Raw genomic sequence first — 14022 nt, 5'->3', positions numbered from 1 at the left:
AAGTATTTATATCACACTTTACTATACCTGAAAGATACCCAAAGTGCTTTACATTATACATCACATTCACACACACATTCATACACTGATGATGGAAGTTGCCATGCAAGGCGCTAATCACGACTCATCAGGAGCAATTAGAGGTTCGGTGTCTTGCTCAGGCACACCTCAACATGAGCTCTCCAGGCCAAGGATCAAACCGACAACCCTCCGGTTCCAAGACAGCCACTCTACCCACTGAGCCACGCTGCCCCACACTGCCCCATACTGCCCCACTATAGTTTGAGTTCTGTGGAGAAATGTTTGCCTGTTAGGTCTCAAAAACATGTAACACATGCCCTGATGTTGATAGTGTGGCCATTTAGTTTTTTTTTCTCAGAGCAATACTAGTCCTACATGTAGCATACATGTGACTGTGACGTACACTCCCAGGACTCTTTGATCACATCACCTAAAACTCTTCAAACAATCATGATGTTTGCTCTCTACACTTAGGTCTAAACATGGGTGTTGAACATGAACACTCTGCCCCTTGTCTCTGGAATTCATGATCACCACAACCCAGAAACATCGATTCATTCCCCCATTTCAAATCTCAACTCAAAGCGCATGTATACAAGACTGCCTACTCTGTCTGACGCCATTTTCTCCGTCTCTTGTGTTGTTGTTTACTGTGTTTTTTTTAATGTGTATTTTGTGTATATATGTATATATCTGTACGGTGTCCTTGAATGCTGAGAAAGGCACCTTCAAATAAAATGGAATACTATTATTTTTATTAAACAAGTAACACAGGAATTGATGACCACATTTGCAAAAATATGCATTTTATAGTAAACAATCATTCAGGGCACTATTCACCGCTGCTCAAGTTCACAACAAATTCATGTTTAGTGAACCAAGTGCAGAGAGCACATCAGAGACGTTAAAACCATGAAAGTTTTTTCTTAAATTTTGTTTCCACGTTTGGTGCCAAACCTTCACTTCTGTGGTTCTACTCACTTCCAGAGACCACTTGTGGTTTCAGTTGCTGGTAGGCTTTAGACACGTACTGCATGTGTATGTTGCGGGTTCTTAATTGATGATATCTTTAACTGTCAAACAACACACTTGCTCCAGTCTGTGTGAAGTGTCCATCCTGCCAATGTACAATCCAATGAAACATGTGCCATGCATAAATTACTCCTACTTCCTGCAAAACAGCTTATTGCTAAAAGGATTAGGGTGACACACATATAAACAACACAAACATGCTAATCCTCATTAGCACTGCTGAAAGCCCCTCTGATGCAGTGCTGTAGGGGGGGAGATGTACCCAGGCAGGATGGTGGGAGGCGAAAAGTCAGTTAGCTTCTAATGCAAATGGAGCTGGAATCTGAAGTGTAACACAAACACACACACATGCAGTGCACACACAGTTTGTGTGGTTTTCTCACATCAGATTGAAGTTGATCGATAGAGGGAGTGAGTGTGAATGAAAGGAGGGGGTCGAAGAGGAGAGGAGCGGCAGTAGACACCGACCTTCAGCCAACAGTGCTGGCACAAACTGCAGGTCCCCTCTTGGTTTTTGGATCTGACAATTCCAATGTAATAACAGATAAATAGAGAGGGCTCGTCAGGCCACAAAAGCAAACAGCTTGGGCTTGCCAAAGGGAACAGAGGGAGTCAATGTTGGAGGGCGTGCATATGTATTTGTGCATGTAGAGAGAGGAGAGACAGAGAGAATGAGCTAATGGATGACATCTGGCATCAGTCTCCCCCATCTGAGTCCTGAGCTCCAGCCCCATACTGTCATGCTGAATGATAAAGCTGAGAGATTGCCTCTGAATCGGCACACTTGCAGGTCCCCCGGCCAGCCCTGGAGGCATGGGCAGGAGAGCCTCTTCCAGCCATTCACCAGTTAATGTGCCAATTTGTTTTCCAGAGCGCTCAAAGGAAGAATATATGGCCGCGTTCTGCGTCTGTGGGCAAATACTAATAAAATGCTCTTTTGCTGAAATTCACTTAATTGGCCACAGTAGAGACAGAGAGCTTAAGGAGGAAGAGGGGAGCTGGCCTCCACCAAGGCAGTTTGCAGATGTTCACCAAGACCCCCCTGCCCTGTTTTATTCAGCTCCAAGCAGTCACTCGTTCAACCAACCAATCAAGACACTCCCATCATTCATCTACTTCCAGCTGATCCACTGCAGCAATAATATTTAAACATGCTCAAAGGAAAAACTGCTTTAAAGTACAATAATTCCGATAATCGTTGTTCTTGCAGTTTAAACAGTTGTATCCCTTACTAATGATCACGTTTTACTCACATACTTAATTAGTAAGACCTGAGAACAAGAAGTATAATGAGCCTTTAAGACAAAAACAGTAACATAATCATTTAAGTTCTTAACAAATAAGAAACTTCAGTCCTAGTAAGCTATTTGAAAAAATAAAAAATAATTTGATGTCTAGAAAAACTGATGTAACTTGTGGACATGCTTTGCACACAGTGCAACTGAAGAGTTTTACTGATTTTGGTGTCTTTGCATTCTCAGATATCAAATATTTTGGCGAGGTCCCTGTTAACATCCATCCAATCTCTATACACCGCTTTATCCTCACTGGGGTCGCGGGGGGTGCTGGAGCCTATCCCAGCTGACTCGGGCAAAGTCAGCGGACACTCTGGACAGGTCGGCAGTCTGTCGCAGGGCTACGTACATATATATAATCATTAAAAATTATAGGTTAGAATAGAAAATTATGAACTCAGTTTTATTAACACTATAATATCCCTTATTTAACACATTGTGGAAAGAACAAACCAACTGTTAAGACTGCTACATCAAAACAATAACAACAACAACAAAATAATAATACTCAGCATGCACAGACAGACAGACAGACAGACAGACAGACAGACACACACACATGTTTGTTTATCTATACCGGTGGGGAGTTACCATTGACTCCCATTCATATCTAACTCCTAACCCTTACCCTAACCCTAACCTTAACCATCACCAAATCAATGTCTAACCCTAAACAAACGTTTTTGCACTTTTACATTGTTTATTAACAACAATATGGCCAAGAAAACGGTGTTGCCACCCGTGGGGACCTCATTTTAGGTCCCCACCGTAAGACAAGTCCCCACCTTTATAGCAAATAGTCAGGTCAAAGTCCCCACCGGTATAGCAGAAACAAGTACACACACACACACACACACACACACACACACACACACACACACACACACACACACACACACACACACATAAGACAATGTTTTTTGACCACCTGGGGACAGCAGAATTTAACTAAAATTTAAAAACAAAAAACAAAAAAAACCAAACTGAAACTTGATTATGTTATTAAGTTGATTCCTTCTAGCTCTGTTCAGGTCTACACCAATATGTTTTCTTTCTAAATTCATTCAGGTTTAAAAGCTTGATGCTGTTTTTATCAGCCATTCTGGAACCTCACTTTCCACCGTACTGTTTCACTGTCAAAATAGTCCGTCTCGTTCATCTCCACCACATAATGATTTCATGATGGAGAAACAGTGCTGTCAGCCTCAGGCATGCACCATAGTATTTGCAAATTAAATACTGAATCCGGCTCACAAATTTTTAACAGCAAGTTGGCAGACATCACTCACTGTGACTGGGAAGAGATGTGACAAAAGGAAATGACAAAGAGAAGGAGGAGTGCGATGTGGAGGTGAAGCAGGATCTTAAGGAGAGAGGGATGGGATAAAAGTAGCTGATGCTTTGGCTCTTGTCTCTGTGCCAGGCCTGAGCCGAAGCCAGTGGAGTTGTACCAGGGGATGCTCTCCAGAATCTGGCCACACACTAATTACTGGAGGTTTTGTTCAGGAAATTATCTCCATGTCCATTGCTGCATTTCACAGCAAATTAGCCGTGGAAATCCCAAAAACCAATAAATAAGGCTGAAATTGTTCATCGGGGTCTCCGCTGATTGTTTCGCTCACTTTCTTTGTCTTCCTCCCTAATGCTGAAGAAACTAAGAGCCCATTTCCTTTATTTGGGAATCCTTTCCATCCTCAAAAACGAGACAAATAAAGCCTTTGTTTAGGTCGCGCTGTGAGGTAGCGATAAGCTGTCAGTATTGATGCCAGAGTCATACACACATACTTACTGGGCTATTCTTACCATGTATGAGCACAGTGAAATTAGCATGTTGGAAATGAGTTGTTTCAATGTATATCCAAATATCTTATATTAGTCAGAGGAACAGAAAAGAAAGCATGACAAAAAAAGGTAAAAAAAAAGGACTACAAAGCCCCTCATGAAAAGCAAAATAAAATAATAAAAAAGAAAAGCTTTTGAACCAACAACAAACAAAAGTGGATAGCAAGATGCACGTTTTTATCAGAGTTGTATTATTTTATCTATTCTACACTTTATAAGGAACAAATCTGTTAGGACAAAATATGCCTCATTTTTGACAAGTGAATGAAAACAAAAACGGAGTTATCAGGCCAATATTTGCTGCTATGAAAATCCAGCCTAGTTGCCTAGAGTGGAAGATTTTGCAGTTTATGACATTTATCCATTTCCAGTGTTCACTTCACTATAGCGTAAGTTGTTTTCACTGTGTGGAAGAAGCATGACTACTTATGTTATGCACACTGAAAGATGAAAGACAAAAAATACCTGTCTAAAGACCATCTTTGGAGAATGGAATAGTGTACTTAAGTCTATCTATCTATCTATCTATCTATCTATCTATCTATCTATCTATCTATCTATCTATCTATCTATCAGCAAGCAACTGGTGGGCTTGCACACACAAGTCCAGTTTGAATAAGTCTAGAAGAGGGGTGCCAAACTCATCTTAGTTCAGGGACCACATTCAGCCCAATCTGATCTCCAGTGGACTGGACCAGTAAAACCACAGCATAATAACCTATAAATAACTACAACGCCTAATGTTCCCCTTTGTTTTAGTACAAAAAAGTGCATTCTAAAATGCTGACATTTAATGAACTGCTTTTTAGAAAACATTATGAACAACATGATATTTCTCAACAAAAACCCCCTGCAATTTCAACAATATCATGTTCCAGTTTATCATTCACACACCACAGTGTATCTAAAACGGCACGAAACATTTAGTCACAGGTATCTGGAACAGAACTATTTAGTATTTTACTCTGTGATCGAAAGAAGTTGTCAAGATCTAGAAATGATTTTAAATTTACATTCATTTCTGTCACATCTGTGTGATAATCCTGACCACCACACCACACAAACTAAAATGGGAACTATTAAGGAAGAAGGTTAAGTTATCACCCTGCTTAATGTATAAATTTGTGCATTAAAAAGTACATAAAAGTTGTGGCAGTGCATCAACAATAGGGTCCACCAAACCAAACTCTGTTGTAATGAAATTGCTGACATTATATAATGCAATGTTCAGCATCTTTTAATATTTTCACAGTGAGGATTCATTTTGCAAAGTCATCCAGCATCTGTATTGGACCCTCCAGTGGGCCAGTTTAGACCCACAGGATGTATGTTTGACACCGCTGGTCTAGAGAGAAACACACGTCATGTACCAGCTGTCATCCCCTTTGTACCCAGTCCTTCAGGGAAGAGAAATAACAAAAAAACTTCACATAAACCCAAAACCAAGGTTTACTGGCACCAAAGATTCCGTCTGTACAGACAAATACGAGCACATACAAAGCTGGACGCAGATGACATATTTTCCTGTCTTCTCCATGAATGTCTAAACCCTGGAGGACAGGTCATCAGTTAGTGACAGTATGTGGGTCAGTCCATTCTGCAGGGTGCATGGGTGGGCGTCCAGACCACCTAGGCCCTGACACACCCAGAGGATGAGCAGAAAGAAGTGTGTGTGTGTGTGTGTGTGTGTGTGTGTGTGTGTGTGTGTGTGTGTGTGTGTGTGTGTGTGTGTGTGTGTGTGTGTGTGTGTGTGTGTGTGTGTGTGTGTGGTGAGGAGATGTATAGAGGTGCTATACCCAAATGACAAGCCCACTGGTCTCATGGCAAGGCACAATTAATGACCCGTGCCAACATTACAGGATGAAAAATCCCCACTGTCCGAACATCGCCCGCCCAGCCTGGCAACTGGAATTCTTCATTAGGCAATGCAAGAGAGGTTGTGAGACTGTGTGAGAATGTGTGTGTCATCTTTGGGCTGATATATGAGAATAATAGTGGACAGTTGTACAGTTGTAACTAGTAACATTCACCCAGGAACAAATGTTTACGTAGAGTATTTGATGGAAAAGTGGTCTGTAGCAAACTGGTCCCATTTGGTCCCAAGTTTTTGTTGTTTAGGAACCCTTTGGCCAGCGATATCACATAGATTTTCTGACATTTTGTTAACTGTTACAAACATCATTTTAGAATGCTTTAAGCGTTGTAAAATTCCATTCATTTAATTATTTAGGTGACTTGTCCCTTTCAGGTGTCTATTATTAATTTACTTTAATTATAGTTATTTCTGTTGATTCATTAACTGTCTTTTGGAATGCAGTTCTGAAAAAATGATAAAGCTTCAAACAACTGCAGGGGTTGTGGCAGAAACGACACCTATTTTAGCTTTGGTAACTCGCTCTAACTCACATGACTATACATCACTAACTGCATTACTACAGCACCAGAATTCATCTTAGGATGTAGGAGTGTGTCATAAACACACAACTGATGTGAAAAAGCTGCTGAGTAGCTCTAAGTAAAATTATCTCCTTTTATAAACCAAAACAAGAGGTGGTCCAATCAATGATTGTGGATTAATCTATCAAACCTACAAGACACTGGGCCTAACAACAAGTCAGGTTTTACACAGAAGAGTAGTGCCAGCGACATAAGTTAAGAGGATGAGGACAGAACTAGAATACCGCTGCCAGGTTTCTGTCGCCAGAGTACGGAAAAATGCAGACATTTTAAATGGCATAAGGAGCCAACCAGCAGCAGACAATCCGCATGCCAAACCCATGAGGAGGCCTACAGTGGACAACCACGACTCATGGCGCGTGCGACAAACATAGCCATGTGTAATTCTCTTACTACAATTTTTCTTAGTTGCTTTGGTACATTTCTCAAATCATTCTCGACATTTGCAAAACAGTAAGTGTGTTTCTCAAAACAATTCGTACAAATAGCAAAACACCATGGGTTACCTGCAAAAGCTGAGGCTCAAAACCCTTAGTTCATCTCTCAAAAGTAAACATCTGTGTCAATGAGCATGCCAGTGTCATCAGAATGATAAGTTCTTGTGTAACTGTATGGTTAAGACAGTCAGATTGCTGAGTCATGTTGTCATTATAGCAGTGTTCTCTGGAGGGATGTTCTGATGTAAACTATGACAAACGTTTTGATGACAATTATTGTAAATTGTAAGTTCCACCTTCGTATATGTGGGAGATTGACTGCAAGAGACTGGACAAGATTCACATTTACGCTTTTACTGTTTGTATTGTAATTTATTGACAGACCACATCATTGTGATACAGAAAGGAAAACAGCTGCATAGCACAAAGAAAAAAACAAAAGTAGAAATGTGAACATAGCATAATCTCTTTAGGGAAAACTGTACATGCAGTGCTGTAGGAATTACAGTGCAGTCTTCCTACACCTCCTGATCTTCCTATCTGTTGAGCCACAAATTCTCATCGACATCACAAATATCTTCTCGTGTCCTTGAGCGATTTCAGAAAACCCTAACCCTTCACACATTTCCCTTTGTTAAAGAAAGTCAAGATTCACCTGAGAGCAAATTACCAAGTCAGGACATATTTAGAAAAAAAGTCTAATGGAAATGTATAGAAATATCCTTGACATATGACCACAATCATTTTGCATGTAAAGACTTATGCGATGAACTAATGCCTAAATGTTGTGGGAGGTGAGACTATCCAACAGAGACCTATTATAATAAATTTTGATCACCATGACATAAGCAACTGATAATGTAGGAAACAGCAGGGAATTGTGCAGAATCATTTGCATGGATGAACCAAAGCATTTGCAACTTGTTCAAATAAATGAGAAATTGTTTTTTTGATGTGCATGAGTGATACAATGATGACTGAACAAGTAGTTTTGAGAATTTCAATTCTGATCTGAAAAATGCACCAAAGCAAATGAGAAAAACTGTAACAAAATTAGTCACCAATGATTTCTTTTGCTTTGTTTTTTCTTTAAGTTGCTGTCAGTAAAAACTTTTTGCAGATGTTGCCCAATTTTCACTGTAATTAATGATGTCAGCAAAGGCAGAGACGATGTCATTCCTGTCGGTGCAACAATCATAGCTTGAAGTGTAGAACTTTATGGGCAGTAACAGCAGTACTCTAAAAAAAACCATAAAAAAAAGGATTACTCCCAGAAAAGAGTATTGAAACGGTCAGAAACAGAATGATGTTCGTACTGATTAGCACTACAAACATGTACAGAGCACTGATTGCCTTCAAACATCCAAAATGAGAAGAGTCAGTCTGAAAACAGTGACTGATAACGTTTCTGAGGATATTTCAGTCGTCAGGGAGCGTGACTTCAGATATTGTAGTGTGGTAGCATAGCTGACTGTTTTTCATAGGCAGTATGAGTATCTGATGATCAGTGTTTATGGGTCATTCCAGAACTGGAGAGCATTTTACGTCCCACCCATCACACTTCAAATAATCCACGTACAAAATCCTAAAACTTGCAGTTGTTGTGTAAACATATGTGTCCTGAAACAAAATCTAAAAAATCAAGATGTAAAGAATGTTTGAGAATATTTTTTTAAAATACCAAATAAGTCTGGAGTCATTTTCTCTTGTCCCTCCCCCTGATGACCAAACTGAATCTCAAATAAAACAGTTAAAATGAAATTTAAATCCCTTTTTTTTTTTGGTATTATTTTTTTCACTGATGTCTCTTGTAATTGTTGGAACATTTATTAATCAACACAACATTTCAAATAGTAATTACTATGCACGAAATGTGTGTCCTACAACAACCCACTGCTTCCAGCTGCCCATTTCCAACAACCTACTCTGCATCGCCCTTACTATACTTGATATGCTCATCTACATACTGTTTGAATTTTACTATCAGCTACCTACAATGTTCCTAAAGAATGGGTAGAGCAAAGCTATATACCTTCTTCTATTTTTCATATTTTCAGAACATTATCAGCCTTCAGTAAATGTCTCACTCCACCTCATGCAACCCTGTTGTGCATATTATCAGGATAAGACAAATTCTTTTTACTCTTTTCTTGACTGTTCTCCATCAGTTAGTTTGTCCCCTTGGTCAGCAGTAACAGCTAGCTAAATATCTAGCTTCTACTGCTGAGAAAAAGATCACATTAGCATGGATTAGCAACCCTGTTACTGTGATTTGAGTAGAGTTAGCAAACAACACATAAAACATGGAATAAAAATGCTACCATTGATGTGTAAGCTCAACCAATCAATCCTTTGATAGTTTATTACCTATTATTGATCAATATGTAGCAGAAAACTGGAAAAGACCAGGTTTATTTTTCCAGAATTTTGAAGCCCAAATGTCCTCCAATTCTTGAATGACCCATTTATTGAGGTGAGGGATGTAGGAGGAGTCTTCTCAGAAACATCTGGTCCGGCCCTCACCGGCTTCAGACTCATCACACCTCTCTAGGCCACAACCATTAGTCCACACTCTACCAAACAACTATTCTGCATCATCCAAATTCCCACCCTGTTATTTTACAAGCCACAGAGCCAGGATAAACAAATCGAACCAATTTCAAGCATGGAAATCGCTCTCAAAATAACAACTGTGAATGCAGAAATGTATTATCTTCACCCTGCAAATCCAATTTATTTTATGCATATCTTACCATCTAAATTGAATACAGCACGTCGCCTGTGCAAGAAATCACTTTGAAAAGACTTGCCTTATCTTATCACCAGCCCCTATCTTATCCCAGGCATCTCGCTTTCTAACCAGGCAGAGGCGTTAAAGTGTGCAGGGCTCTGTTGAGGGCTGTCTCACTGTCTTTTCATTGGCCTTTCGCACAGTGTGTTTTGCCAGAGCTGCCCAAAACACCATAGACTTTGAAAGGAGCCTCCCCTCAGTGTTAATTGTCATTTATGAAGTTAACATATTTTAATGAAGTGAAATTATCAGATTAAAGATATTTAATTACAATATGGCCAGATAGACTTGGTGAAAATATTAGGGCAAATTGCTAGAAAGTGACTGTTTGAAAACCATCATTTAAGATCATGAGAGGAAAAATAATGATTATTTCAAGAGTAATTTGTCTCACTCTGGACATTACTTATTAACAATTATCAAGAAAAACTTCAATTAAAAATGGATGATTGTTAAATTAATATAATTTACAGGAAGACTCCGGTTCTGATTTCTGGAGGTTCTGTTCAGATTGTGAGAGCTGTCACTGTTCAGGCCTGTTCAGACTGAAGATGTGTTCCACACATGTGCTCAGTTTTAATGGTTATACAGTTCAAAATAAACAACAAATGTAATAATATCAGTGGTGAAAGTTCCCCCAAGTTTACACCATCTTCCACCAGCAAAGTTTTCACTTCATCTACATTAGTGAGCTAGGTGCTCTGTGGGATTTAGGTCACTATAGGACTATTTTTTCATCAAGCAACTGGTATCCATCCAAATTTCTCTGTATAACTCAAAGTTCATAATTTTAGGAATAAATACAAGTTCACCTACAATCACCATTGAGAAAAACAACTGCAGATTTTTACATTTCTAGCCTCCTGCGCCTCACAAGTCTTGTAGGAATATGTTCTCCAGCCTTCCCCACAAAAACTGTTCCACCAGCAGATCTATGTAGACTAAATTTGGACTTTGGACCAAAATAACACATCTCCCAAAGCTGCTTTCTGTGCATGTTCTTTTGCAAATTTAATCCCAGCCGTCTTATTCTTTGAGCTTATGAATGGTTTCTGCCATATCACTCTCCCTCTGTTCCCATAATTGTTGATCCTATTTCGAATGGTCTGTGAATAGTGTTGTGTGGTTCTCAGTGCTGTTTATTGCATGTTTTCCTGATTTTACTCACTTATGCAGTTAGCATACTCAACTGTGGAGGATGTGATATTGAGTATTTTGGTGATCTGACCAGCACAGTGGCTTTCTTTAGCCTCCTCTCTGAGCTCACCTCATACTTCTTTGCCACATTTGTTACTGTTTCAAATCATTTCTAAGGTTATTTACATTGGATAAAGAGAATCTGTTGACCTGAAGTCCACAATGTAAGTGTTGTTTGATCTCTTCATCTGTCATGGCTCCTCCCTCTCCTGCGGAGGATGTGATATTGAGTATTTTGGTGATCTGACCAGCACAGTGGCTTTCTTTAGCCTCCTCTCTGAGCTCACCTCATACTTCTTTGTCACATTTGTTACTGTTTCAAATCATTTCTAAGGTTATTTACATTGGATAAAGAGAATCTGTTGACCTGAAGTCCACAATGTAAGTGTTGTTTGATCTCTTCATCTGTCATGGCTCCTCCCTCTCCTGCTTGGCGCTCTGGCACAGCTGGCTCGAATGAGAAAACGATCGCAGCTGCTCACAACGAGCATTCAGCCCAGTATAAAGGATGGCTCTCTTCCCTGCTCCAGTGCTGGGTCATTGCCTAAGGTTTCATGCTTCACGCCAGACACACTCTGCACCCCGTCGAGCACTTCACCATCTGGACTCTGTTTTGTGGATTACCTTGCCTGCTCCGTCTTCCCTTTGCACCCCGGAATCCCTCTTCCGGTCAGCACCCCTCCTCTGTCTGCTCCTTAGACTGCCTGCTCCTCTGTCTTCGCCACGTCCCCGCCATTGGTTCCCTCAGCTCAGCCCCCACCTTGTCTCCTGAAACCCCAGCCATTACGCGAGTCGCCTCTCCCCGTTTATTTCAGTTTAGCCTTCTTCGCGGCCCTAGGCCGTCGCCTTTAGTTAAGCTCAGTTTAGTTTTATTCCCCTTCAGCCCTGGTTCTGTTTATTCTCTACACCTCCCCTATAGAGTGTTTTTGGTTTAAAATTCTGTTAATAAGTTCCTTATTCAATTCACCCACCTGGCTGTTTTGTCTGCTGCTTGGGTTCACACCGCCTGACCATGACAGAATGACCCAGCCACCCCAGAACCCAGCAGTCGAAACTTTTTTTTCAAAATGGCCCTCCACCATCTCCGAGACACTTGCAGCCGCTACTGCAATAGCAGAGAGGATGGCCGAATGTCTCGGAGCGATGGGGGCCGAGGCGCCCTACCCGGCGATTGGAACCTTTCAGGCCTCACTCTCAGGCCTAAGGTCCCTCAGGGTCGCCTGGGCCAACTGTGATGGGCCCCAGGGTCTCTCTCAAGATCCTGGGGTAGCTAGGGAGTTCTTTGAGGGGCTGGAGGCTCGCCGCTCGCCGCTCCCTACTTCGGTGGCTCCCTTAGCAGCTGACCGGGCCACATACCCCGGCTAGCCATAGATCCACCCGCCGGAAAATCAGCCCGGCGTAGACGCGGCTGCAGAAGACACCGTAGAGGAGCCCTGTGTCACCTCCTCTGCAGTGCTTGAGGGACCCCGTGCCACCTCGCCTGCAGCTTTGGAGGGGCCTTGTGCTGTCTCACTCTCCGAGCAGGTCGATGCCGCCACTGTCTCCGAGCGGGTCGACGCTGTCTCACTCCCTCCTGAAGAGAGGCCCTGTGCCACCTCACTCCCAGCCAAGGAGAGGCCCCGTGCCGTTCCACTCCCGGCGGAGGAGAGGCCCCATGCCTCCTCACTCTCAGCTGAGGAGGGGCACCGTGCCGCCTCCCTCTCTCCTGTTCCTGTGGGGGCCATCACGCTGTCTTCTGGCTGTATGAGGGCCATCGCCCTGTCTTCGGTCCATCTAGGGGCCGTCACCCCATCCCCTGTCCTTGTGGGGCCCATCAGCCCGTCTTCGGTTCCTGTGGGGCCCATTGCCCCATCTTCGGTTCCTGTGGGGGACATTGCCCCGTCTTCGGTTTCTGTGGGGACCATTGCCCCATCTTCAGTTCCTGTGGGGGCCATCACCCAGCCTTCTGTCCGTGTGGGAGTCATTGCCCCGCCTTCGGTCCATGTGGCCCCTGCAGTGTTGAGGCTCCCAGCCTCCTCTGCAGCGTCTAAGGGGCAAAAAGCTCCCCCTGCAGCATCTAAGGAGCAAGGAGCTTCTCCTGCAGCATCTAAAGAGCAAAAAGCTCTCCATGCAGCATCTAAGGAGCTAAAAGCTCCGTCTGCAGCCTTAAGGAGGCGTCCCGCCTCCCTTGCAGCCTTGTTGAGGCGTCCCGCCTCCTCCGTGTCCTTGTCGAGGCAAAACGCCTCTCCCGAATCCTTGATGAGACGTAAAGCCACCTCGGCAACCGTGAAGGGGTGTAACACCCCCTCGACAGCCTTGAGGAGACAAGACGCCTCTCCCGAGTCCTTGTTGAGGCTAAATGCCTACCCCGAGGCCTATTTAAGGTGAAACGTCTCCTCTGCAGCTTTGATGAGGCATTCCACCTCCCCTACAGCCTTGATGAGGCAAAACGCCTCCTTGGCAGCTTTGATGAGGCGAACTGCCTCCCCCAAGCCCTTAGAAAGGCATAACGCCTCCCCTGAACCCTCGAAGGGGCGTAGCACCTCTTCGGCAGCCTTGAGGAGGCGTATCGCCTTCCCCCAAACCCAAAAGAGGCTGAACGCCTTCCCACCTGCCCTGAAAGGCAGTAACGCCACTCCAACACCATGTGGCGCCCCTGCAGTGATCCCCCCAATTGGTCCTCCTGCAGGAGTGGTCTCCTTAATCCCGAATCCAGCCCTGTCCCCAGACCTGCCCCCCGAGAAATCCCCAGTCCCAAATCTAGTCCAGTCCCCCAAAGGACCCTCCATTCCAGTTCCAATCCAGTATCCAGTCCCCTGTCCTGTTTCCTGAGGGGTCCCCAAGTCCAGCCTTGTCCCCAGCTCTGGATTCAGTTCAGTCCCCAGTCTCCCCAGTGACAGTTCTACCCCTCCGAAAGGTCCCCAGTCTCATGTCCAGTCCTGTCCCAGTCCAGTCCTGTCCTAGTCCAGTC

General features: G+C 43.0%; 1 protein-coding gene across 1 annotated transcript in view; it reads left to right on the top strand.

Annotated features, from left to right (window-relative positions):
• The first annotated feature begins 12215 nt into the window (after nucleotides 1-12215).
• Nucleotides 12216-14022, top strand: part of LOC127536874 (uncharacterized) — a 158081-nt gene continuing 156274 nt past the window's right edge. Inside the window, exon 1 of the mRNA XM_051958256.1 lies at nucleotides 12216-12338. Within this exon, the coding sequence (XP_051814216.1) occupies nucleotides 12216-12338 (123 nt within the window). The remainder of the gene's footprint in view (nucleotides 12339-14022) is intronic.

This window comes from Acanthochromis polyacanthus, chromosome 13 (genome assembly GCF_021347895.1).
Source record: "Acanthochromis polyacanthus isolate Apoly-LR-REF ecotype Palm Island chromosome 13, KAUST_Apoly_ChrSc, whole genome shotgun sequence".
Classification (NCBI taxonomy): Eukaryota; Metazoa; Chordata; class Actinopteri; family Pomacentridae; genus Acanthochromis; species Acanthochromis polyacanthus.
This window is presented reverse-complemented; position numbering and strand designations above follow the sequence as displayed.